The sequence below is a fragment of the Diaporthe amygdali genome (assembly GCF_026229845.1).
Source record: "Diaporthe amygdali strain CAA958 chromosome Unknown NODE_19_length_847323_cov_64_739301, whole genome shotgun sequence".
Taxonomy (NCBI): Eukaryota; Fungi; Ascomycota; class Sordariomycetes; order Diaporthales; family Diaporthaceae; genus Diaporthe; species Diaporthe amygdali.
The window spans coordinates 560,071-585,745 of NW_026517039.1; the positions used below are offsets into that span (position 1 = coordinate 560,071).

At 51.5% G+C, this 25,675-nt stretch overlaps 7 protein-coding genes across 7 annotated transcripts; 2 read left to right on the forward strand and 5 right to left on the reverse strand.

Annotated features, from left to right (window-relative positions):
• Positions 1 to 616: 616 nt before the first annotated feature.
• J7T55_010533 (uncharacterized protein) lies at positions 617 to 6,335 on the reverse strand (the record flags this gene model as incomplete). The annotated part of the gene is made up of 9 exons (XM_053145086.1): positions 617 to 638; positions 1,066 to 1,487; positions 1,549 to 2,074; positions 2,291 to 3,652; positions 3,715 to 3,859; positions 4,175 to 4,926; positions 4,985 to 5,528; positions 5,602 to 6,021; positions 6,077 to 6,335. The coding sequence occupies 9 exons, from the start codon at positions 6,333 to 6,335 to the stop codon at positions 617 to 619; spliced, it is 4,452 nt and encodes a 1,483-aa protein (XP_052992380.1).
• A 925-nt stretch (positions 6,336 to 7,260) lies between these two features.
• Positions 7,261 to 9,153, reverse strand: J7T55_010534 (ncs1 nucleoside transporter; the record flags this gene model as incomplete). Its single annotated transcript, XM_053145087.1, has 4 exons — positions 7,261 to 8,021; positions 8,091 to 8,176; positions 8,243 to 8,921; positions 8,994 to 9,153. The coding sequence occupies 4 exons, from the start codon at positions 9,151 to 9,153 to the stop codon at positions 7,261 to 7,263; spliced, it is 1,686 nt and encodes a 561-aa protein (XP_052992381.1).
• A 714-nt stretch (positions 9,154 to 9,867) lies between these two features.
• J7T55_010535 (uncharacterized protein) lies at positions 9,868 to 12,870 on the forward strand (the record flags this gene model as incomplete). The annotated part of the gene is made up of 1 exon (XM_053145088.1): positions 9,868 to 12,870. The coding sequence occupies one exon, from the start codon at positions 9,868 to 9,870 to the stop codon at positions 12,868 to 12,870; it is 3,003 nt and encodes a 1,000-aa protein (XP_052992382.1).
• A 1,344-nt stretch (positions 12,871 to 14,214) lies between these two features.
• Positions 14,215 to 16,791, reverse strand: J7T55_010536 (uncharacterized protein; the record flags this gene model as incomplete). The annotated part of the gene is made up of 4 exons (XM_053145090.1): positions 14,215 to 14,808; positions 15,213 to 15,638; positions 15,705 to 15,756; positions 15,818 to 16,791. The coding sequence occupies 4 exons, from the start codon at positions 16,789 to 16,791 to the stop codon at positions 14,215 to 14,217; spliced, it is 2,046 nt and encodes a 681-aa protein (XP_052992383.1).
• A 1,273-nt stretch (positions 16,792 to 18,064) lies between these two features.
• On the reverse strand, positions 18,065 to 18,601 carry J7T55_010537 (uncharacterized protein; the record flags this gene model as incomplete). The annotated part of the gene is made up of 1 exon (XM_053145091.1): positions 18,065 to 18,601. One exon carries the CDS (start codon positions 18,599 to 18,601, stop codon positions 18,065 to 18,067), a length of 537 nt encoding a protein of 178 aa, XP_052992384.1.
• Positions 18,602 to 18,867: 266 nt separating this feature from the next.
• On the forward strand, positions 18,868 to 19,914 carry J7T55_010538 (serine threonine kinase; the record flags this gene model as incomplete). Its single annotated transcript, XM_053145092.1, has 1 exon — positions 18,868 to 19,914. One exon carries the CDS (start codon positions 18,868 to 18,870, stop codon positions 19,912 to 19,914), a length of 1,047 nt encoding a protein of 348 aa, XP_052992385.1.
• Positions 19,915 to 21,998: 2,084 nt separating this feature from the next.
• On the reverse strand, positions 21,999 to 25,675 carry J7T55_010539 (uncharacterized protein; the record flags this gene model as incomplete). The annotated part of the gene is made up of 4 exons (XM_053145093.1): positions 21,999 to 22,490; positions 22,578 to 22,801; positions 22,886 to 25,042; positions 25,435 to 25,675. 4 exons carry the CDS (start codon positions 25,673 to 25,675, stop codon positions 21,999 to 22,001), a joined length of 3,114 nt encoding a protein of 1,037 aa, XP_052992386.1.

Consider the following 25,675-nt stretch of genomic DNA (forward strand, 5'->3'; position numbering starts at 1 on the left):
CCTCGGCTAACGAACCACGCTCCATCCCGATCTAAAATGCTGCAGCATGCATGCATGCATGCTCAACTCGATGAACTGCTGAGCTCTGCGGGCCGTCCGGTCTCCGGGGATCTAGCCCGCGAGATTCGCTCTCGTCACGATCTTTCATGCGCCTATTTCTAGTCCTCATGCACTCAAGAACATATTTAATTACAATTGAATTTGACACTGTAGACCACAGGCTGACACGAACTCATCCCCGGCGCAAAATTTACCGGGATAAGGAAACAGCCCGGACAGAACCTACTGTATAATTACTTCGCAAATGTTACAGCCCGGAACTGCCAACGTGTGCCTGAAATCGCGAATACGATCAGTCAGCCTTTACAGAAAGCGAGCACCACCATAGCTCCCACTGCAATCCTTGGAAGAATACATCAAATGATGTGGGGATAACTCACCTGGTATCCGGATCCTCTCTCCCGTGCCCCGTATCCTACTCCAACACCGTCAACTCTTCCCAATCGCCGACCTCTTAACTTTACAGCGGACCATGAGAACGTCATCTTCGGGAATAAATGTTCATCCAGACGCTGACGCCGAAGTGTAATCTGCAAATAATCTGCGTCACCTACGGTCAATTCATGGCCCTGACCTTGCTATCATATATTCTTTGTTAGAGGCGGATCGAGCCTTGTTGCCCGTCTCCACTTGTATCGGCAACGATTCGGCTCCATCATTGGATAAAGCGCAACAGCATTCAACACTTCGCAGCAAATCCCAGTACTCCCGCATTTCCGCATTCAACCCGTCGCAACGACGGCCCCGCCATTAGACTGTGCTCATATTTCTGAAAAAGATCATTGGGTCCTTTGCCCCTCGAATCAACCCGTTGGCTTCGAAACCATAATTGCCCAGATAGGAGTTGAAAAACCCCCGTGGAAAGTAGGCTGCGCAACATATGCGTTGGAAGAGCTTTAGGCGTCGATAATGTGAATAGAATATTTCCAAAGTCGGACTTAGGACCAAAATTACCTAGCAGGGGATCTTGGTCCGTCAGGTACAGTCACTTTTGAAGAAACATACCAATTGCTCAGTCTTTTGAGTATAATTCTCATCTTGACTTTGCCACTGGCAATGTCGGGACACAAAGAGTCCATTTCTTCATCATTTTGCACCTCAGGCGCTCGTGTCTTTTTGTGGCAATAAGTCTTGGCAAGTTCAATGGCCAGTTCGAGTGGCGTCTTTTCAAGCGCCGAAGACTTCATGGGGTCCACGTCATCACGAGCACAGAGAGCCCGGATACCCTGCAAGAATCTGTCAAGAAAGACAGATTGTGGGGCCACAGCCTCTGAAGAGCGGACTGTGTACTCGTTTTGAAGTCCGTTCAGAGCATGCCACAACGGTGTCTTGCCCTCTTTGTCAGGGATGTCGGGAAGAAGATCAGTTCGTTTTAATATCTCATTCAGCACATGAAGGTATTCGTCGTAATCTTTCACGCTTCGATCCTGCACAACGATCAGCACATTGATTTGTATTTTCGGCGCACGAGTCTTTTGCGGAACTCACATAGCGTTTGGGACCACTGTGTGGACACTTTTGCTTGTAACTGGAATAACAGAAGACCGAGAAGAAATGAGCCAGTGGAACCGTCCCCTTCGCATCGACCGAATTTAGCCAATTGGAGCTGCATGCATGCTGCAGTAACAACCTCATGGCAAGTGATGATCCACCCTTGACGGCCAGGTGAAGCGGAGTAGAGCCATGTTCGTCAACCCAGTCTGCCAAGCAGTCTGCGTCTTGCAGTAGCTGGTGATAGGGGCTTCCATCCCACACATTGCCACTCGAAACCGCATAAAGGAGGGGTGACCATCCATGATCATCTACCGCGAGCGGATCCTCTCCATGCTCTTCGATCAGCGTTGAAGCCATACCGCCATCAGCGAACTCCCCGAGGTTTTCAGCAATGTAGGACAATGCTGTTCGCCCCTGTTCATCTCGGTGGCCAATATTCACTTCGGGTGTCTGCAAAAGAAATTCGATTATTTCATTGTGCCTCCAGGTTCTTGATGCACGAATAAGAGCCGTCGCACCGCTGGCATCAGGAGCATGCAGCAGTGATCTCAGAGAGGGGCATAATTGCAAAAAGATCTTGAGACAGCCACACCCGGACATTTGACACAAAGAATCTAAGAATCTAACTCCAGTACGGCCGAGTTGTTTCTCTGATAATCGAGAGAGGAGGTCCGCGAGTTCTTGGCGATCATGACTGGCTGAAAGGGCTTCGAATATTAGCAGGCACTTTTCGTACAGTGTCCCACATGCCAATGCCGCTTCGGGGACCCAGAACGGTTCCAAATTATCGTATTCTGAAATTGTGTGCCCGGCTGTCATCATCACTAAAGCCATTAGAGGGCAAATTCCGTTTCCATTTTCATGGAAAACGAGTCGTAGGTCAAATCCGGGAAACGTCAGGAGCAAATGTAATTGTTCCTGTTCAATTTCCCAGTTCGAAATAGCAGCTGACAGAGCAGAGAGTCCAGATATGGACACAGAGTTGACAACTGAAGTATCCTCTTGTTGCCTAAGTGTGTCTAGGATAAGAACAATTGATGCATGGTCACCTCTGACGAAGGCGGCTGTCAGTACTGTTCGACCTTTGCTGTCCACTTCACGCACGGAAGCAGGACACAGCTGAAGCAAGCTGCGCAGTAGCTCAGATGAACGGGATGCCAGGGTAAAGTAGAGCGAATTTATCCCGATGAAACATTCTCTGTCTTGGTGACCAGCTCTGGCGAACAACAACCTGTTGTCCGGGTCAAGCAGATCGGTGCTGAGCTGTGCAAGTTGGCGGTTTTTGTTGCAAAGATTGACAGTGAATGTTTCGAAGAGAGGAGCTCTCCAATTGAATGGATCGATTTCCTCAATATTGGTGTTGTGTGACTGTTGAGACTGGTCTGCTTCTATATCGGACATTCCTCCAAGGAAGCTAAACATGAACTTGTCAAAGCAGCTGTATCCGCTATCATCTCTCGCAAATAGGCCGTCAGGACTGCATTTGGAAAAGTTTGTGCGGAAAAAGGGAAGAATCAATTTGATGGTATCGCGGCTTTCGAACAGTGCCTCCAAGACAACTGCAGGATCCATTTGCGCCACGCCGCAAGACCAGAGCTCCTGAGTTATGTCTGTCGAATCAAATCTTGATGCTAAGGTCAGTGCAGTTCTACCATTTACATCTCGTTTCTCTAGGTCAATATTCTTCTCCCTCAGGATCAATCTGACGGCTTCAGCATTCTGGAGAATGACAGCGAAATGTAGTGGCGTATGACGACCAAAGCCTGGAGAGGTAGAGTTGACTTCGATGAAAGGAAGTAATATGCGCATTATTGTGGCGTGCCCTTTTTGCATGGCACAGATCATGGCATTTGTGCAGATTACTTTCCATTCGGCCCTGATTGCTTCGCCGTGATGGTTTTGCATCCATTGGATGAGCATGTTGACGCACACCTCGTGCCCGTTGAGGGCTGCGGCAGCTAGTGGTGTTATGAAGACTCGGCCTTCGAGCAGCTGCTCTGGTCTCAGTCTCATAGCAGAGTTGGACTTTGGCCTTGGAGGTTTAGGCGCATTTATGAGGCTCCACTTCTTGTCAGAATCTAGCTGAGCGAATTCCAACCTGGGATCGTAGATTATCAGCACTACATAATCAACATGGGAAATGCTTGCGTTATTGCCCACCTTTGCTGAATAGCAAATAAAAGACTGACGTGCATGGATTCTAGGCCTAACAGCCAGCCGAGCATGTCGCTGTGTCCATCCCGTGCGGCAATGCCCAGCACAGTAAAGCCATCGTGATCTCGACCGGCCAGTGAGGCTCCATGTGCTAAAAGTATTTCCATAATCTTTTTTCTCGAAAAACGAAAGGCCATAATCACGGCTTGTTCAATAATTCTGGGCTCTTCTGTTGATCTGGTGCAGATATCCGGAGAGTGATCACTGCTGCTAGGATAGATATCTTGGCTGGCCCAATGAGCCGAGCACCATGTGTGTCTGCAATCTTTGTCTGTCTCGATCGTATGTTCGGCTTGAGCCTTATTGAATGGCTCTAAGAACGAGTCGATACTCATAGCCAACAAAATCTCAACGAGATTGATTCTGTTTTCTTGGCAAGCCCACAACAACAGTTGGTCTCGCATACCCTGCAGCTCGAGCGCAAGCTGTCGGAGCGCAAATTGTTCGCCGGCCTGCTTCACTGCGAGTGGAAAAGACCCCTGTCGTACAATTTGTCCTCCCACGTCTTCCTCTGTAGTTGTCGTTGAGACGACGGGGTCGATCTCGTAGTGGTGAATTGCCCAGTGGTCCTGAGCATAGTTCAAAAACGGAAGTTCCCCATCAATGTCATTCTTTTCGAACGCTTGTTTGAAGATTCTGCAGATTGCTGCCATTTGAGCCTTCGCATGTGGGAACCACCTAGATTGGGTAGACGATAGGTAGTCGCGTATAGATTTGTGTGCCAGCTTGATGAGGCTGTCTTCAGCCAAACTCCCCATTGATTGGGACGCAGTGCTGGCTCCGTTCTCTGGCTCTGAATCTTGGATTGGCCGGGTATGTGCTTCAACGATAACCATGCCGGCGCAAGAAGACATAACGTAATCGATGGGTGGGATGTTTTCGGCATCAAACCCACTGTCGAGGTCGTCTAGATCAATGGCAAGGGCGTGACATAGCTCGTTGACCGCGAGGGGACGGCGAGACATAGTCAAAATCATCAACGCCTGCAAAGCCATAGTAGATGTATCCTGTGGTTGGCTGGTGACACGTTGCATAGCTTTTTCTAGCGCCTCCTTGGCTGAATCTGGTCCGGAGGATAAGCCCTGGAGGGCCTTGCGCAGAGCCTTGGGCGATGGCTTTGTTTTCAAGGATAGAAGATGTAAGTCGGCGAGGAGAAACCTTTTGACCAGTAGCGTGTTAGTTTTCTAGTGGCTTTCACAAATGACTTATCGCTTACATTTCTCCAGCGGCGTGAATTACCGAGTTCTTGATTTCAGTCTGTAAATCTGAGTTCTTCGACACAAAATTTGGCAGCGTCGCCATATGAGTAGAGAGATATTGCTCAATGTCTTCGCCTGTGGCTTTGATTCTCTTCTGACGGGCACCGGAGAACAGGTCACTGATATGTCCAATGTCGCGGGAAGTAGCAAATATGTTCAAGCCGGTGCGCTTTTGCAACTCAAAAAGCTTCGGTACCAACACATCTCGTGCGTCGGTGTGTAGCTCGTCCATCGCGTCAATGATCACATAATTCCTCTTTCGCACTAGCATGGAAGCCTCGAGAATACGAAATACTTCATCAAGACTGACCTCTGATCTCGACCGTTTTGCGGACTCGTATGCTGGGCGTAGGGCAGCTGGCCAAGCAAGCGGCTGCTCAAGAATCATTCGCAGAAGATTTCGGGCCAGGTCGATGTGCTCTGTGTCTGTGGATCGCTGATAGTCGCAAAATATAAAAGCAATGCCAACCTCGTCAGCAGGGGATGTCGAATAGAGCCGCTCTATAACCACTTTGTCATTGACAGTCAGCAGATCATCAAGAAAAAAGAGCGCGAGTCCCCGGGAGTTACTTACTGGCCGATGTGTGGGTTTTGCCTGCGCCTGGAATCCCTGGACAGAAGAGCGTGGTCCCCCTCCCTTCGTCACTAGTCCACTTGTGCCACTCGGGCGACTCAAAAAGCCATTTCCTAGTTCCGGGTTCGCGACGATGAAGAAGCCAGTTCAGACGGTCGGTATGCCTTTCGCAGTCCATGCTGATCCAGTCAAGTATCTGATCTTGCTCTTGCTCATCGATGTGTTTGTCGAGCCTAGCAATACTCTTTTGTGTGTTTCGCTCCGTAATATTCCTGAGAATGGTATCTAGCAGAGTAACATTGGAAATGAGTCTCGTTCGAAGCTCAGTCACGTCCCGCGAATCAAACATGAGACGTTCCCAGATCCTTTTTACACGGTACCTTTCACGTCTCCCATGATCGGAGCTCAAAGTATCATGTCCTTGAAACGGTTATCAGTAAATTTGCGAAGCCAGTGCATATGAGACATTTCTTACTGGCTAGGAGACTCTCCAGATCTTCCAGCACACCTCTGGAGCCTTTCACAATTGATTCCAGCTCTTTGGTCTGGGAAAGACTCAGCGTCTCCTCCCACGTGTCCGCATAAACTGCAACATCCGAGAGAAGTATTGACAGACTCTTCACTTCATCTGAAATAGCCTGGAACTGCGTCGGTGCATCTGAGAACCTTTTGCGGATTCTCGTAGCGACCTGGATAACAGCGATGAAGTCTCCGACCCCAAAGCCAAAGCTCATCGTGACAGTTCAGAAGGAACATCAGGTCCCTGCCGAGAAGTCAAACACACCGTATAGAGGATCGAAATCGCATGAAGAGGGCCTAGGAACCGTTGGCACTCAGATCTACAAGGTGTTTCGAGTGAAAAAGTAGACGCCCCACAAGGTAAAAGATGATCATGAAACCTGGCTTGCTCAGGAGGGGTTCTGCATGTCAGCCTCTAGTACCCTGCAGCTGAACGAGTTGGCTGCGCCACGATTGGGTCTGACACCTTTCGCCCTTCCTGCACGCCTCTTCCTAGTACTCTTCTTACGCTGGTGCCTAGGCCTGCCCTTTTAACCAACTAGAACTGCCTTAGCCGTCCTCGAGGTGTGTTTGATCAACCGAGGAAGCGTCGTCCACCCTATCCCTGGATTGAACTTCCTCTTCGAACCACTAATCTGGATATTGTACATGTATAATTCGAGCACAGAAATATTCCAGTAGATATTCCAATCTTGTGTGACTCTACAATAGCAGCCGATACTACTTTTCCGAGTGTGATTCCAGTTTCAAGATGAGATTGGGTCGAAAAACGGCTGTCCAATACTAGTATGGGCATGGAATAGGCATCCAGGATGGACGCACGCCACAATGATTAGGGACAAATGAATGGCACGAGTAAATACTAGCAGCCAGGAAGAAAGCGAAAGACGAGGGAGACCTGATTCTTGAGGAGAGCATTCTAGAGATGCAGCAGGCAAGGATAAACGCGAAGAAGAGGGCCAGCCAGAAGCATCTTCCAATAGCATCGGAAATTCATTGAGTGAAGACGGGAGACGTCATCTCTCTTCGAAAAGAAAGCTCACGAAGATTTACAAGATATGCCACGGCTGCTGTGGTGTCTGGGCCAATTTCTGTCTCTCATCTACGAACCTAAAATATTCACTGTAATCCGGAAAAGCTCTAGAAATCCTTCCCCACGATAGGGACATCCACCTGCCTTGGCTTACCACCGCTACTCTCTGGATCCGAATGGACACCTTCAACAACCTCTGATTCTGGCACAAATCCAAGCTTGAGCGCCTCGTCGGGTGTAAAGCTGCCGTAGTAGTCCACCTCATCAACCACGCCCAGCCCGGCGGGTGGCCAGATCCTGTTTAGTACATAGTGAGCCGCGAAGGAGATCGCAAAGCCTAGCGGAAACGCCAAGTAGAACAGCTCGTGCCAGGCGCGCCCGACGCTGATCTTGTCCGGCGTGACGTTGGCGGCGAACCCAGGCAGCTGCGTGGCGAAGCCGAGGACCCAGGCCACAAAGCTGCGAGGGTTGAACCCGCCGACGAAATAATAGATGCCATCCCGCCTCGGATGGTACAGGTCCGAGAGCTTGAGCCTCTGCCGCCGGATGAGCCAGTAGTCACAGATCTGGATACCGATGATAGGACCGAGAAAGACGCTGTAGGCCGACAGGACCGAGATGAAGACCGCGGCCGACGAAAGCAGCTCCCAGGGGCAGAGGGCGACGCTGAGGAGAAGTCCAATGTACGCCCCTCGACGGATGTTTATGTAGGAGCAGAACAGGCCCGCGAGGTCCATCCCTGCGCTGTAGGCGTTGTCGACTACATTGATGGCGATCTGGCAAGCGAGTAGGCCGACTCCTGCGAAGAAGGCCCCGGCCCTTGAGGAAGAGCTATAGTCATTGTCGAGCCACCTTTGGGCCATGTCGGCTTGTGTCGCGGGTTGTCAGCTACAAGAGATTGAAAGGAGGGGAGCTTGCTGTTTCCTCTGCGACTTACGTGGATTCCATATTGCCTCGCCCCAAAGACCCTGCGTTGCAGAGGCGGCTAGACAGCCGAGAAATGGGAAGATCGTGCCAAAGACTCTGCGGCTGTGTTAGCGAAGAGATCGATGGAGTAATTATCAAGCTCCTTTCCAAGGATTTACTCACATGATTGAGAACCACTGACCAAAAACTTGGTCTCCAGGCCGCCTCGCAAAGCGCGAGTAGTCGTTGGCATTAGTCAGGCCGACTGCGATGCCTCCGATGACGGTGGTCACACCCGACACGATCGACCATCCCAGATCCCACGAAGTCATAGCTTTCGCTCCCTGGGACAGCAAGGGTCCACCACCCTTGGCTGCAGCCAGCGACCAGATCAACATGGCCACGAGAGTCGTAGCCGCGAGCAAGTTGAACACCAGAAGAAGGCGCTTGATCTTGTGTGGCGGTATGTACAGCACGGGCGCCATGACCACGTTGAAGAGGATCCACCCGACGAACTGCTTCGTCTCGAGGTGCGAGGACTCGGGGAACACGTTTGCTAAGTTGTGGAAGCTAGGGAAGATGGCAGACAGGATCACGGCAATGCACAGCCCTCCCGTCCAACTCTGCACAGAGAACCACACCAGGCTAAGAATGATCCGCTGCACGATCTGGAGGAACGCGCCGTAGGGCCCCCAGACGTACCGAGAGACGACGGGGAAGCCGATGTGCCATGTTGCTCCGACGTAGCCGTTAAATATGGCCACCAGTGATATTATGATCTTGCCGATGAGTGTTGCGAGGACGGCCTGCCACACACTCAGACCGGTCGCGACCAAAGACCCACCAAGTTGCCAATTTGAGACTTATCAAGAGGTTCCAGTCAGACAGACTTTTCATTTCAGGCTACACATGTGTGGGAGGTGAGTTTGCTTACTGGCGATCTGGTTGGTGAGCCAGAAGGAGATGAATGTCCAAGTCGTCCACGTCCTCCGCGAAGGAGGCAAAGGGCGGATGTCGTCGTTGATCCATATGTTGGCCACTGACTTATCCGTGCTGGACAGTCGGATCGAGCTCAGAAGATTTTGTAGCCTCATGTTAGAGGTTCTGTGCCTGTGTAAGATGTCTTCTACATCTAAATCACCCAAGTGGTCCCCGACAGCATGGAAACGAGTCGAGTAGTACCAGAAGCAACGAAAAACATCGGATGTCAACATGCGATCAAGGTTGCAACGAGGAGAATCAGTCTAATAACAGCATCCAGATACTGGCACCTTATCATCCATCGGGCAAGCTATTAATCATTGGTCTGCTTACCCCAAGAATGTTTGGAAACTTTGATAAGCCTACTAAAAGGTCTCCAACATCTTGTGGTGGCCGGCGGCCTTTTCCTATCTCTCGGCACGTCGGGTCGGAGCCGTCCCTACTCTGTTAGTATGCTCAGATCGACCAGCTCCGATCTCGTTAGGGGGCATATCCCTGGCAAAGTCCCCCGCCCACCGGGTGTCTTTGCAGGGTGAACTAGTGGAGAACCATGTGGTCGGCAGTGGATGATACGATCTCGGAGTGTTACCATCTGTTAGACATAAAAGCAACCTGGTCTAGATGCAAGTCATACTAGCGAAAGTTTCCGGCTGCGATGATCTAATCTTCTCCGGACCCTGATTGCAGGCCTAGCTGATTTCTCCTGATCTGATCAGCCCCAAGCCTAAATTCTGTTCATACCCATCCAGGGGTAACACCACAAACAACGTAGACGCCCAACCTCCTTCGCCACGCAGTACTACCATTAGACCTCCGCATGAGAAACCATGACACTTGATAAATCAATCCGCATAGGCGTAGACGTCGGTGGCACAAACACCGATGCAGTGGCCATCGATGTGGCCCTCGCTTCTCGAGGCCACCCAGAGCGAGGCGTGCTTGCCTTCAAGAAGACGCCAACTACTCCAGATGCCACCTCCGGCATCGAGACGGCCGTACGGGCCGTACTGAGCTCGGCCGAAGGAGCAGGCAGTATCAACCCGGAGCGCATCGCCAGCGTCACCGTGGGTACTACCCACTTCATCAACAGCGTGGTGGAGAGGGACTCGCGCCGTCTGCAAAAAGTCGCCGTCATCCGCCTCTCGCGCTCATTTCTGCGCGAGGTTCCACCATTTGCCGACTTCCCGGAGGACTTGGCGGCCATATTGAATGGCTACTGCGGGATCGTGGACGGGGGTCTGCACATTGACGGCTCACAGGAGGCGCCGCTGAAGGAGGCGCAGGTTGTCGCCGAGTGCCAGAAGATCAAGGCGCTGGGATTGACAGCCGTGGTGGTGGCAGGGGTCTTCTCGCCCATAGACGAGACCTTCCAGCAGGAGAACCGTGCGAGAGAAATCATCCTTCGTGAGCTGCCGGGCATTGACGTCGTCTGCTCGCATGAGGTGGCAAATATAGGGCTGCTGGAGCGGGAGAACGCGAGTATCTTGAATGCGGCCATCCTCAGCTACGCGAGGAGGACGGTAGGGCGGTTTCGGTTGGCCATGAAGAGGCTGGGCCTGTTGTGCCCCCTGTTCATCACCCAGAACGACGGCACCATATTGGACTCTTTCTCAGCCGCCAGAATGCCCATCAAGACGTTCTCTTCAGGTGCGACGAACTCTATGCGCGGCGCTGCGTACCTGTCTGGGCTCGATGCGGGCGGCAGTAGGTCTGCTGTTGTAGTTGATATTGGAGGCACCACATCGGACGTGGGTGTGATCCTCGCCAGTGGCCTCCCGCGGCAGGCTTCCGCCTATGTCACTGTCGCAGGAGTAAGGGTGAATTACTCGATGCCTCACCTGCATTCTATCGGCCTTGGTGGCGGATCTCTCGTGCGAGAGGTGGAAGGCAGGGTGCGAGTTGGACCAGAGTCTGTGGGACACTTCCTTACTGAGGAAGCACTGGTGTTTGGTGGCCAGACCTGCACAGCCTCAGATATCGCAGTGGCGCTGGGAAGAGCGGAAATGGGTGAGGCAACCGCGGTGAAGCATCTCAGCGAGGACTTCATCAATTCTGCGCGAGACCGCATCAAGACTCTCCTCGACGGCGCTATCGACGTGGTTAAGACGTCTGCAGACCCCATTCCCGTGCTGCTCGTAGGTGGAGGTGCCGTGCTGGCCCCTGAAGAAATTGCCGGTGCGTCTGAGGTTGTCCGGCCTCCCTTCCACGACGTCGCGAATGCGGTAGGTGCGGCCATCTCGAGGGTCTGCGGAAGCGTCGACATCGTCCAGAACACGAGCCAGCAGACCGAGGCACAGGCCATCCAGCGCGCCAAGGACCTGGCAGTGCAGCGCGCAATATCGGCGGGAGCCGTCGAGAGTAGCATCTTGATTGCGGAAGTCGAAAGTATGCCGCTGCAGTACGTCACGAATCAGGTCCGGACTATCGCCAAGGCAGTCGGAGACATCGACTTCAGGGCTCCCATGCTCGACAACGCGGCAGACGAGGATCTGTCCGGTATCGACGACAGGATCGAGGAGCACAAGAACCTACATATTAAGACCCTTGACGCCCAAAGGGTTGATCCGTTTGCTTATAAGCCTCTGATCGAGAAGAATGCGCAGGGCATACCGGAGTGGCTTCTCAGCGAGACTGATCTGGCTTGGCTTGCAGATGGCTGTTACGTGCTTGGCTGTGCGGGTGGAGGCAGCCCTGCAGCAAGCGTCCTTCAACTTCGCGACATACTCAGAGCCGGCCACAAGATCCGAATAATCGACCAGTCCTCTTTGAGAGACAACGCCCTCATCTACTGGGGCGGTCACATGGGCTCCCCTGCCGTCTCAGTCGAGAGGCTGCAGGCGCTCGAGACGGTTCAGGCGTTCGAGGTTCTCATGGAGTACATGGGCCACGACAAGTTCGACGCCGTAATGGGACTAGAGATCGGTGGCGCGAATGGGATGGAGCCCATGCTGGTCGGCTCTTCAAAGTTCTTCGACAGCCCTATCATCGATGGCGACTGGATGGGCAGGGCCTACCCGACCTACTGGCAGACGACTCTGGCCGTTCACGTCCCACTTGAGCTTTGTCCCTGCGCCATAGACTCGGGTGACGGCAAAAGTATAGTCATGACGCGGGCTCCCGATGATGAAATCGTTGACAGAGCACTCAGAGCGTCTTGCTCTGAGATGGGCAGCCGTGTGGGCATGGCTGCGAAGCCGACCACAACGGAATACGTTAGAAAATATGGCGTCCTCAACACGTGCTCCCTAGCTTGGAGGATAGGCAGATGCATTGCAAGGTGCGAAGCTAGCAGCACCCTTTCGACAGTCGCCGAGTCGATCATCGACGAGGCAGGTGGCTCAGGTGCTGCGAAAGTACTGTTCAGGGGTAAGATTGTGGCGGTGGAGCGCCGTCTTGTTAAGGGACACTCGTACGGTACTGTTCACATCGCAGCTTTTGAAGACAACGACTTGGACGATGAGGCTTGCAGTTACTCAACGAGTAGGTCGACCGCCTTGGCGTCTGGAGGCACTCTCAAGATTCCCTTCAAGAATGAGAACATCTTCGCAGAACACACCGCTGCGGACGGCACCACGCAAGTGATAGCTTCGGTGCCAGACCTCATCGCAATCTTGGACAATGGCTCCGGCAGGGCACTCGGTGTGCCCGAGTTCAAGTATGGATACCGCGTGACTGTGATTGGCATTACCTGTTCACCGCGGTGGACAGAGGTGCCTGCAGGTCTCGAGATTGGCGGCACAAAGGCATTTGGATACGATGATATTGAGTATCGGCCTCTGGGGAAATATGTCGAGCCTAAGAGCGTGATAGCAGAGTACGGTCTTGCCTAGGGTTGTGGGAGAATATAGAATGAGAAGCACGAGAAAGGACTTAGTAGCTTCGACGACATAAATGCTCGTGGCTTAAGCCTATGAATAGATACCTTGTAGAGGGCAGCAAGTTGGTCTCTGTTCCTAGCTGTCGTACGAGCCTCATCCCTGTTGATACAAGAAAGAGTGTCCACTCCTAATCATTCAAGACTTGGGCTTCGAAGCTGCAGTACGAACTGATATTGTTTAATTTAAGTATAATTATAACATAATGCTATAAAATAAATTAGATATATAAATAAATACCCAAGTTTGTTATACGTAAAACACGTTTAGTATTTGTCATTACATCTGATTCTTCAGGCATGTAGTTACATGCTGGCGCCCTATTTTGTTTACTATGGAGTTGCCTACTCGACTGATGCGATGCTGCCCGGCTCACTAATTACAACATTTTCTAGTACCTCTCCATTCCCCGTCAAACATAAGAAATGCTTGTAGCTGCAAACATGGATGTCGGGGAGACCGAGTTCAAGCTTAGCAGAGCGCCGGTCAGCGTTACTCTGCATCTGGAGTCGTACAGGCTGATGCAGCTCAGCGAGCATCCGCCTAAACCACTCCACTCCTGACCATCAAACGTCTGCTTGCAGCAGAGTGATATGTCTGGTAGCTTGGCTGGCGATACACTCATGCATATAATGTCGTCAGGGTCGCTCCGGATCACCCCGAAAGCAGTTTGGCTTGTCTGGAGACTATCAATTGATGTTTCACAAAACCCTCACGCTGCAAGGTGCAACTCACGACACCTCGAGAATATGCTGGCAGAATCCAGGTACGTGCAGGAATAGCCACTGAAGGTGCGCACAATGATCCTCCAAGACTGAGGCGGGGCGTCCCGCGTGGACATCGAACAGTAGAACTAGGATCTGCTAGCTCAGTGTAGCAAAGCAAGGGTGTGCGAGTTGTGCCGTACGCGAAGGGCATGGCATGTGTTGCAAATGGCTTGATCCAACGCAGAGATGGCATAGTTGTTGATTTGCTTTGGTGTCTGCTTCGCGGCCATGGCATGTACCCGACTACTTGATTACTTGGTAAATAGGTACTGACCCTCAAATAGCTCACCAACATACGGCTTTTAACACAGTGGGATCCTTTCAGATAATTACTACTAGGGTAACCGCCTATAGGGTAGCCGCCAATAAAAATGACCTCCTGTAGAACAGCCTCCTATGTAATAGCCCTTCTGAAGGAAAGGGGAGGTATTTCACAGGGACTCCGCAATGTTATACAGCCTCTCATGACATGGGGCAAGTGAATCAACCGTACCAAAAAGAAATTATGCGCACTTTCTTTTCACGCAAACGCTTACGCTCGCTCTCTGTTCTCTGTAGCACCCATCATGTCTTCATTTGCATCGCCGTCTTCGTTTTCTTCAACACTAAGCTGGCCGCTGACACTCATTATCGCTGATCGGACATTGAGCGTCCAGGACCAATCTGATGAAGACGATATAGTCGACGTCGACGTACGTCCACTCAGGTCGGCCGCGCTGGCCGAATGAAAAGATCCACCGATTGGAGAGGAGGCCAGTGCAGGGGCAGTACTAAATTCAACAGAAACGGTCCTCTTCTCTGGAGCCTGCGGCCTGCGAATTATCGGGTGTTCTGGATCCGAGATGTCGAGATTCACTAGGGAGGTTTCCGGGTCTGTTATTGGGACGTCATCAGTACAATTAGCCCAGTCCTGCCCCATCAGCCGCTCGTGTATCATACGATGCAGCTGTAGGCTGTTATTGCTGATCCACTCGAGGTTTGCGTATGACTTATGCTGTCGATGCTTATGCAACCAATTCAAAATCGGTTCTAGGCTGTATGATGTTATGGTAATGAGAGCACCCGTTATGACGGTGAAATAAAGGCCAAAACAGCTGAAAGAAGTGTATGCTGAGCTTCGAATCTTCTTTTCATGTTGTTAGAATATTGTATCTAGCCCATGATGGCTTCTGTGTGTGGTACCTGACTATTGCAAATGTTCTGCTCATATTTGTTGAGTGGCGGCGATCGATACGGAAGAAGCTCTGGCTCGGTCGGGCCTTGTGCAGTATCAACAACTGACACGCGTAAGCTAACATGCTCAACTTTGATGTGTCGCGGCTTGCCATGGTTTCTCACGCGCCAGGAAATTCGACTTACTAGTACCAAGAGGTTAGCAAAATGGTGATCTTGCAATCTCGACTGAGAATGCTTGTTTTAATGGGGGAGGGGGGCAACAAGAAAGTGGAAAACATTATTTTTGGAGAGGGCCTCGGGAGCTAACCGTGATGCCTGAATTGCAGCCAAAGTAATGTGCCACCATCGGAGCACGTCCAACTGCCATTGATTCTTCGGAAGGGGCTGCTGGTTCCCGGCGAAAAGTTCAGATTGAGACGCGAGTGAGGCTGTTCCGAGAGAGTTTAACACGGCTGTCAGAACGGTAGGGGCACTGTTCATGGCCACCAAAGGCCATATGAAGCGAGCAGAAGTCGCGTTGGATGAAAACGGCCGGTTTGGATCCAAAGTTTCCTCTGTCACGTTGAAATATTTCGCAGCCCCATAGACAGCATCAAAATAGCCTGCCAGCGGCCCACAGCCCCGGTGCTTTGGATATGCCAAGTTACACACCTGGAATTGCTCAACACATCCCATTGGCGATGCTGAAACATTCGGACGCCAGGTCTGCTGGGCTCCAGAGTCTGTTGACACATAGCTGAGGCTGTCAGGCACGGTCGCGCGGTACCACTCATCGTCCATCTGTTGATTGAACACAACTCCAGCTCCGGATAAAAACACGATTGACAAGTCCCCATCCAGGCGTACTAGCTCAGGTATCGGAGTCCAGACATCTGGCTCTCCTCTGAACATCATGATACTATCAAAACTTCAATGTAGTCAGAAACTAAATCCTTCTGCTTCCATCGCGGTATGCTTACCCCAGTTTGAAATTCCTACCGGCCATGCTGATGCCACGTATAGCAGGACTATACTGGGAGTGTAAGTCGTCGATCATGTAGAGATAATCAATAGAACCCGTCCGATTGTCAGCTGGTCCTATAGGAACACTTCCATAATGGTACCTGTCCCAGCCCCTACCATCCTTCTTGACGTGGCTGATGTAGTTGTCTGTTTCAAGTGGAGCACAATGCAACACATATCTATACGCAAATCTTTTATCCTTGGGAGCGTTCAATCCCAGGTCTTCGTGACTGTCAATGTAGCCCGAGTCTAATCGAAGCGTGGATTGCGGGTTGCGACATATTTGATGCTGGAAAGGACACTCGGCGCTTGCGTTCACTTCATATGTTGGAAGACTGCTGAGGACAAACTTGTTGCAAGCTGTTGTTGCGCTGGACTGGCTGATGTTGCTATAACATTGCTGGACATAGTTTGCGGCACTGTTCGATCGCTCCGATTGCCATCGATTCCTTATTGAGCTGCCTTCCATCGTACTATTAGTTATTATCGTAGCGCAGTACTGGCTCTTGATCAAGACCTCGTCACCGATGGAGCTAGAAATATTTGACGAGAAACCTCCTGCGGCTGTAAAAGCTGTTAGGTAACAGAATGTGAATATGGTCAAGGGTATGAGGCCAGCAATGCGTGGAAATTGTGATTTGCGCCATGCCCACAGAAGACACAAGATTTCAAATAGGGCTGATTCTGCAGTGCGCGAGTTGCGCAGTATGACTTGGCGCTGGTGGTGGATGGGACTTCTCTTGTCGGCGGTCGAGTAACATCGATGCAAGGCAAGGCAGGAAATCTTCCAGAGCCTAGATGCCACAAACCCAATGAACAGGGCCATGAATGCAATAAGAAGGTTGCCGTACTGTTTGGTCGTGGTAAGTGTTGACCCTAAGATAGCACCACGAGACCAGTTCGTCCAAATCCCGGTGTAGATGTTGTCCATGGTGGCGTCCACGGGTCGGGTACTGAATATACCGAAGCAAAAGACGCTTTGCAGACGACGGCGAGGCTGCATTAGATATTACTAGTAGGTATACAGCATGACTCGAAACAAACTGATGAAGCGATTGAGACGCAGACGAAGATATTGGCATACTGGCATTTATGCCGGCATTCATGTTCACTCTAATTGACAATCACATGAAAAGTCAACCATCGCCAATCTTGAGCCTGTCCGCCAGCTGAACCTCGCGTTACCCAGCCAATGTCCCATCAATCTCCCTCGGGGCTGAATACAACACCACATTGAACACGCCGTCAAATCCGCCCCCAATCGCTCTGGTCCCCCACCAATGATTTATCGAGGGCCAGGAATTGAACAAAAACACCTGCATACTTGCCACCCGACAGCATACAAAGCTGAACAAGTAACCGGGCTGGCCGCTGAGCAGAGCCTCGCCAATTAATTAAATCATCCTATCTCGGTAGGGACGAGGGATGCTGATTAGTGCATCAATCAGCCGGAGATGGTGTCCAGCCTAGATAGCAGAATCGATACAATTAAGCTTGGGGACATTTGCATGGTTATGGCTGCAGAATCGCCACCGCCCCCGCTCCCGGCCCGGACGGCGTATCACACGTCGCAGGACGGCGTTTGCAGTCTCCCCTTAGTACAGACATCGGGACAGGGTCTCAGTCGCACTCAACCGATGAATGTGCTCCCTAGGTAGCTCTCAAAGTCTATCCAAATTCTTGACTCTGACAATGCAGCCACGCAGGTGTTGTGTGCGTGATCATAAAATGGCAACGACAGCGTATAAGCCAGGTGAGGTGACGGGGTAAAGAGTTATAAACAGCTCTTGCCAGATACAACAAGACATAACGTACTTCATGAGGCAGGATTCTAATAGGCGGAAAATACTGGATGAACGTATATTTTCTTCCACGACGTACGTAAAAATATCAAGAACTAAAGACCACCTGGACCAAAAAAGCTAGCAAGTATCTAAACGATTGAATAAAGGGCAGACTTTTGCCGCCTTGCTAAAATTTAAATCAGAAAAACCTCATCGAATGAGAGGTAAAGGCTGTCAGAACAATTCTGTTCACTTGTTCCACACCATTTGTTCCAGCCAGCTGGAACGAGAACCCGCATCCAAAGTGTGCCAAAGACAGACTTAGAGTGCTTGAGCTGGTCGTGATGCCTTAAAGACCCTGGCGCCTTTTGCTTGTGTGCTCTGAAGAGCTATTATTTTTGCGGGAACTACTGGAGATGCTCATATCTGCAAGTTTTCCGGTAACCGCCTGAAGATGGCGGTCCTGGGTTGACCTGTGAGCCGGGGTGGAAGAGGTGTGTCTGTGGGTCTTCTTCGGCTCAACTTTGGGCTGGGGCGCCCTCTTGCTGGTTGATGGGGCTCCTCTAGGCTCGTGAGACCGACTGGGAGTTCTGACGTCTTGATGTGTTGGCTCCGGTTTGGACAGGGCATGATTTTGATTGCCAGCCGACCGATAGTCGTAGCCTTGAGAGTGCCCTCCCTGTGAATGCCCGTAGTAGTTTTAGTGGCCCCCTGAATGTTGCTGTCCGTTTCCAGAGGAGCCTTGTCCTCCTCCATGTCCGTAATTGTACGAGTTCCCTCCACTTTGATTGCCAGCAACCCCAGGACCCCCTGCCCCAGAGCCGCCGCCGCCAGACACACTCGGCGGACCAACAACGGCGGACCAACAAGAGCATTGGCTACGGCGCAGGTTTCAGAGGACGCCAAGAGCTCGCTGAACTTGAGAGCCAATCGTGAAGCTGCCTGCGTCCCTGACATTTGGCTTCTAAGGCTATTTACTTGCCTTACCCCGCGCAACTTCTAATCTTCTCAGGCTGAAAACCATCACCACAACAAATTGCGACAGCATCAAAGCTAGTTATATCTAGGCTATTATCGGGCCCTCTTCGGTCTCGAAATTGTTTCTTGTCTTGTTTCCTTAATCTTCTTTTTGTTTTCAATCGCCCGACTGTTTTCGATTTGTTCTACATTTGATTCTTGGCTCTCCTCCGTAGCCCTAGACACAGGTCATCCACCTCGCCAACATGGCTTCCGTCCCATTTTTCATCGCCAAGACAATATGTCACCAGGACGAAGACCAGCATGAACTCGACCTTCACGTTCGGCACAATGGCTGTCTTTTCTACCTGATGTATCATACGGAGTACTTCGTTCGATCGCCTAGAACTCGAGCCACGTACCTCGAATACCTTCAAGAAATTAGAGGAGATGAGGTTGATTTTGATGAGCCTCATGCTTTCAGGTGGCTTTTGAAACCATTTGAGGCCCTGATCATGAAGCTCGCCCCACCAGTGTCCCGGACAAAGCCTTCTGCGTTATCACAATATGCATTCCCTGATTTCTTCACATGCCGGCTTGAGGCTGTAGACGACAAGTTTTGCCCCAAACAACTCGATAAATGGGATGGCTGGTCACCTCCGGGGCGGGAAATCGCGACAGACCAGATGCACGACCTGAAATCATGGACCTACGTTTACAACCCGTCACAGGTCATCCTGTCCTATGATCGATCTGAGGATGTCCTAGTTAAGCCGCCACAGCGGGTACAGCTAAGCAACAAGTATGGCAAAAATCACGGCAGTTATTTCTTTAAATCCTTCATTGAGCATGGCAGCCTATACCAGCTGAACCGTGAGCTGGCGACTTTTAAAAAGATTGCAAAGTCAAATATCAAAGCCGAAGCACATATAAGTCGCCTTCACGGTGTCGTCGCGACTGAGGATTACCGCCTTTTAGGACTACTCCTTACCTGGATTGATGCTCCAAAAGGTGCCTTACAATACCAATACTGGAGACGCTCGCTACAAGCAAGACTACGGTGGGCTGCACAGATTCGGGAGACTATAACAGAGCTGCATGAAAAAGGTGTGGTATGGGGAGACGCAAAACTGGACAATGTACTGTTGGACAAGAACGATACGCCTTGGGTCATCGACTTCGGAGGCGGTCACACTCCGGGTTGGGTGGATCGTGAAAAGGAGGGGACAGTAGAAGGCGATTTACAGGGTCTGGAAAAGATTGTGGAGAGGCTTTCCCGCCCTACACCTTCGAGCGATCGTTCAACAGAATGATACGCCAATGTGCTGCCTCAACTTAAAGCAACACAAAGGACGTCAAAGGCCGAGGAAGCCAACAATAATCCTCCCTCCGAGTCTCTCCCGGGAGCGGCAGAACCAGCCTTCACGCCAACGACAATTGAAGGCACGCTCCCTCCCCCAGAGCCTCCCTCCCCCACATCCACAGTAGCACCAATACTCGACAGCCCGGACAGTGACTTCGCAGCAACGAGACACAACCTACCATCGTTGACAGTGGTTCACATCTCGGGGGGCAAAAGCAGGCCGACAGGGCCAGTCGTGGTCGTGATTACAATAATATTCTTCTCCTCATAGCTATGAACTCATTATACCCCGAGTCTAGGGGAAAGACCTACAGCCGACCGATGTCGGTTGCACCCAGAGTTCCACGTTTCTCTTTTCTCTTGCACACCCGAGAGACATTTGACTTTTTACGAAACCGCCCACGGTGGAAATGCCCCGAAGTAACCTAGCTGCGTGCCTGAGTAGGTACTTATTCATGCTAAACGCTAGCATCGCCCGACATTGCCTGGCACGACCCTCTTTAACCAGCCTTTAATCTGAACCTGTTGCGGGCTTGCCCTTGCCCGATGAGTGGTTTTTCAAACCCGCCAGAAAGGGTATCTGTTTGTGTCATGAGGTAAGTAGGCCATGATCGTGATAATGGAGCCGGAGTGGAAACCTACGGATACATGTTCTATTGCGTACTCCGATTGTTCCGAGTATTGGTTCTTCTCCTGAAAAAGGCGTTATTCTGGCCACTAGACAGGATATTGACCTTCCTAGATTAGCTAGGATTGATTCCGGGTAGACGGCCTGATCCGAGGGATAGTTCTCCAGATGCAGCATAAAGGGAAAAGATCTTCTTATCAGATCGCACCATGTGGAGTCATGAGGTAAAAGCTTTTATCAGATCCAACTATGTGGAGTGATGTGTGAATCGATTATCTTATCTGATCTAAATGGACCCTCACCGAGGCCTGTCGATACGAAGGACATCATCACCTGAACTGCACACTAGAGCTTTTTGCTACGTAACTTTTGGCTGGACAGACCTGATCCTCGAGTATTTAAAGTCTGTTCAGTTCTTCGAAAGTGACAAAAATTCAAATTAGCTTAGAGCTTAGAACTACCATCCAAAAACAGTCTTAACCTCAACCTTGGTTTTACCACAAGACCCCAAAACCCTCCCAACCAAAGCATCACCATGAAGTTCTCCATCGTCCAGTCGGCCGTCCTGGCTATGTTAGTTGGCGTTGGCATCGCCACTCCTATGGCTGAGACCGAATTTCATCTTGGGAAAAGGTAAGCACCGGTGTTTCCGGGTGGGCTCAATGCATCCCAGGCGGCTGATCATGAAATACTTTACATTAGAGGATGTGGTGGTGCCTCTATGCAGCAAGCTGTCTGCCAGGCGGACTGCCCTGTCACATGCGTTAATAGCAACCCTCTCCGCGGCCTGTGGGGTTGCAGATGCTAGGGGACTAGATGAAGGATCTTGTGAACTGGCATCCTGAAAGGCCAGTTATTTCTACCGTGTTACAACCGAGGAAGATTATAAGACCGTCGCCATGCTTTTTTATCAGCGCAGATTGAGGGATTGAGCTCTATGAGCAGCTAAAGAAAATTCTCAATTGACCAATTTTTTCCCTCCACATGACAACTACGGAAGAGCAGGATACTTTGCCACCTTCCACGTCTGAATTTCTGTACGACCTTGTGAACCAAGCGATTAATCAAATTCATCAAATTTCCCGATCTGTGCCTTGAAGCGCGTACGGTGCCCCGGGGGGGTTATCTTAGCCTGTATCGAGCCTCACTGTCCCTTCGTAGCATGGATCGTCTTAAAGCATAGGACATTGCTCCCCGGAACTCAATTTACTTGGAATGAACCACTACACTTAGGTACTAAGTCGAAGCTGAGACTGACTTAGTGCACTCAAGTAACAAAGTGTTGATTCCGCTTGGCATGAATAGGACATCGACCATTCCAGCCAGTCTTGTCCTTTATGAATTGACCACAGAGCGCTATATAACAGTCGAACTATTTCATCAGTCAAATGTATGTAAGATATTCCTCACTTCATGAGTGTTTCAGGCCGTCCCTCCATCTTGACATGAGACCCCTGCCCGACATACTGTATTTTCTCCTTGAGCGTTTTATTGCCCCAATTCTCCTCGTCTCTTCTATCCTTGGCCTCCTTCTTGGCCTGTCTTATGTCAAAAAGAGCGAGGAATATGTTCAGCAGAGAAATACTGCTTCCAATGATGTATAGCGCCCCTAGAGATAACGCAACGGCAAAGGCGGCCTCGAAAGGCACCACACGCGTGATGCACAGCGTGACGGAGCCCAGATCCGCAAAGCCGCTGATCACGGTCGGCATCGTGAGTCCAAGAAGGATCTGATTGACCAATGTGCGAATTGTGCGTCTGTCGAAGAAGGTGAAAGGTGCAGGCAGGACAGAAACTTGGTAGTCTCTGGAGGGGGCTTTGGTCGAGATGAAGATTTTGTTGAAAATGTGGAAGCCTGTGGCTCCGAGGGTGAAAAGGACGGTGATAAGGCCGAGGATCTGTTTCAGGGGAATATGTTAGCGGTTGAGATTAAACCCGGGGATACATTTTCCAGAAGTGCATTTTTGGGTTGCAGATGTACTTACGCCATGTGTCGTCCGCATATGGCCAGCGGTGCCAGCAGTCAAGGCGCCAAAGATGAGTATCAATAAAGTCGCAGGACCCATGACCCAGAACCACCCAATATTTGCCCAACGCGAAGCCTTAGGAAGGATGTGATCAAGCTTCAGCCGCAAGAGAAGGGTACGAGTGCCTTCAAGGCTGAGTATCAGCGGAATCACGCTCAAGAACACCGAGATGGCAATAACAACTGTTTCGAGGCACGCAGGTCAGCTCTCAACTCGGTCTTGGTGTTGCATGATGACAACAAAGAAAAGAGGAAAGTGAGACTTACTGTGGAGGGCTAGGAACGCCCCGAAACGAATCGCCGTGTTCCCATTGATACTGATACCATCTGCAGCAGAGAGAAGATTGCCCTGAAGATTATCGATCACTTTCTGGCCGTCGATGGCATACTGGTTCCCGTCGCTGGTGATTTTAATCAGACCCTTAGGCACCACCTGCTGAAGCGTAGTGACGTTCACTCCAGTCGTGACTCCATTTGTCGATATGGTCCCACTATTCAGGAGACCGAGAGCGACAAGCACCAGGCCGCCGACTCCCTCACAGCTGAGAGCAGAGACAACCCGTTGGGAGACAGAAGAGATGGTGTCTGCATTGAAGATGACAGACAAGTTGAAGCTATTGCCATTGCTGACGGTCGTCACGCCAGACTCTTGGCGGGGCAGGACCGCACTAGAGAGCACCTGATGGACACTCCGCCTAGGCAAGGCAGTTCCATTACTTGCCCCAGCAGTGCCAGAGCCGGTGTTGTTCCCAACGAGACCCTGGACCAGAGATGTCACGTTCAGCTGCGACAACAGCTGCACGCCGACGAGCGTGCCTTGGCCACCCAGACCTGTTCCAAGGCCCATAGCGGCACCACCCACCGAGTCATTGAACCCGAGCGTGTTCGGCTGGATGGCACCTGGTGGTGGCATCGTGGCAGTACCATTGATCAATGCCTGCAGGCCGCCCATGCTGTTGACAGCATCACCTGCGCCCTGAACGAGGCCCATGGCGACACCCTGAGCAGCCCGGCCGACATCGATGTTACCCGCCGCACCTGCCAACGCCGAGTTGCCAGAGGTCAGCTGCTTCAAGTCAACGTTCTCGGTTACGCTCTTCGTCAGGCCGAAAGCAAAGTTGCCCGCCACCGAAGGAGCGTCGTTGCCATTTGGATTAGGTGCATCGACAACGGCGGAAGATAATTTCAGACCCGCCGCCGCACCACTACCGAGGCCGGTGCCGAAGCTCATGGCAGTCATTCCGAGGTTGGGGATTATCTGGTTGATGTTTATGTTTTGCAAGGCGCTGCCACTCGTCAAGCTTGTGGTATTGAGGTTGCTCGTCAAGCTGTTGGTCAACCCGAAGCCGAACGCTCCCAAAGCGTCAGAGGCAGTGTTTCCAGTCGGAGGAGCGAGAGCCGCCTGGGTGAGCTTGAGGCCCGAGGAAGCACCATTGCCAATGCCCTGTGCCAGGGACATGGCGATCTGCGATGTCGGGACACCGCCAGTGAATTGTGAGATGTTAATGCTATTAGCAGATAGCTTCGACGTATCCACGTTGGATGCCAGCGTCTTGCTCAGTGCGAAGGTAAAAGTGTTTGCAATGTCTGCTGTGTTGTTGCCACGAGGCGGCTCCATCGCCATTGCCTGTGGTGATAGCTTCAGGCCCGAGGACACGCCGTTCCCTAAGCCGTTAGCAGCGCCGAGTGCCAGGCCATTAAGGTCGAGACTTCCACCAGCGCCCCCTATGAGACTTGACACGTTAACAGAGCCTAGCAAGGAAGCAGTGGCACCCATGGCTGCGTTCTGTATTGCCGGGTTGAGGCCCGTCGCGTTCATATTGTTGTCAGCAGCGACCTTGGCAGCGACTTGTTGTGTCATGGGAGCCGGCGCGACGTTGAGACCTTGCGCTGCGCCAGCACCGAGGCCGATGCCGAGGAACATACTGGCTCCACCGGCGTCCTGGAGGAGGGAGTTCCCGATGCCGGATAGGGCTGATGAGATCCCACCGGTAAGGCCTGAGAGGAGACCGCCGCCTCCCGCTGCCGCCGGATCAGTAGCCCCAGGGGCGGCGGTTGTTGTACCACTGCCAGGTAAGAGGCCACCCAATCCTCCAAGGAGGCCTCCATCTTGACGACGTGTCTTTGTACCCGATGTGCTCTGCGAGAGGCTATTCCGGTACCTTTCGAGGCTGAGGCTCGCTTGTTGAAGTTCGGGGACATCTTGGAATCTTTTTGCGAGCATCTTTGATAGGTCGGCTACTATGTCGACGGCATCCTCGACATGTCTCCTGAGCACTTGATCTTGAGCTGCTGCCCTGGCTGTATCTGGGGAGACAATACCAGAGAAGAGTTCCGTCACGTCCGCATCTCGCCCAGATATTTTCGTGTCCACCTGTCCTGTCAACCCCAAGGCCGTAACGAGACTCGAAAGCAGCAACATGACTATCGTCAACCGTCTTGATACTGGTTGGTTTGCCATTAAGTCTGTTTAAAAGTAAGGTGAGACAATTAAGGCCTCCCACCAAAAATCAAAATTAAGTATGTAAATATCGCCAGCGACAATTGAATGTACAATAATAAGATCATTGAAGAGCCAAGTCTTGCAACGAATTGGCCCCACAACTCAGTCTATCAGGCGGGAGAAGCCGTGATCTAATAAACAAGCCTGGAATATCATCATTCAATACCAGAATGTTCCCTCCAATGACCCTAGGTGACACAAAGGTGGGTCCTGCCACCTGGTAAAACGCCAGTCCATCGTCGACATCGGTCGTTGGCAGACTGCTGTGGGAGGCGTCCACCGGTCGAAAGAAATTGCCCAATGCGGAAACGACCTCGTAACATCACTGTCCATGGTTCAAACAGGCTGAGTCGCTCAGGAGGCGCAATACCTGGGGGTTGGGCGGACCTCAGGTTTTGGGCCAACCCTGAGTCGAGTCTGGGGTCGTCGCATAGATTGATGACTGTCGTGCTGGGGTCCGTCCCAACCACTGAGATCCGCGCTGCATGGAAGGCGTCGAGATCATCTGGGCCTGATCGCGCAGGTCTTGGGACCAGGGGGTGGGTGGTCTGCAT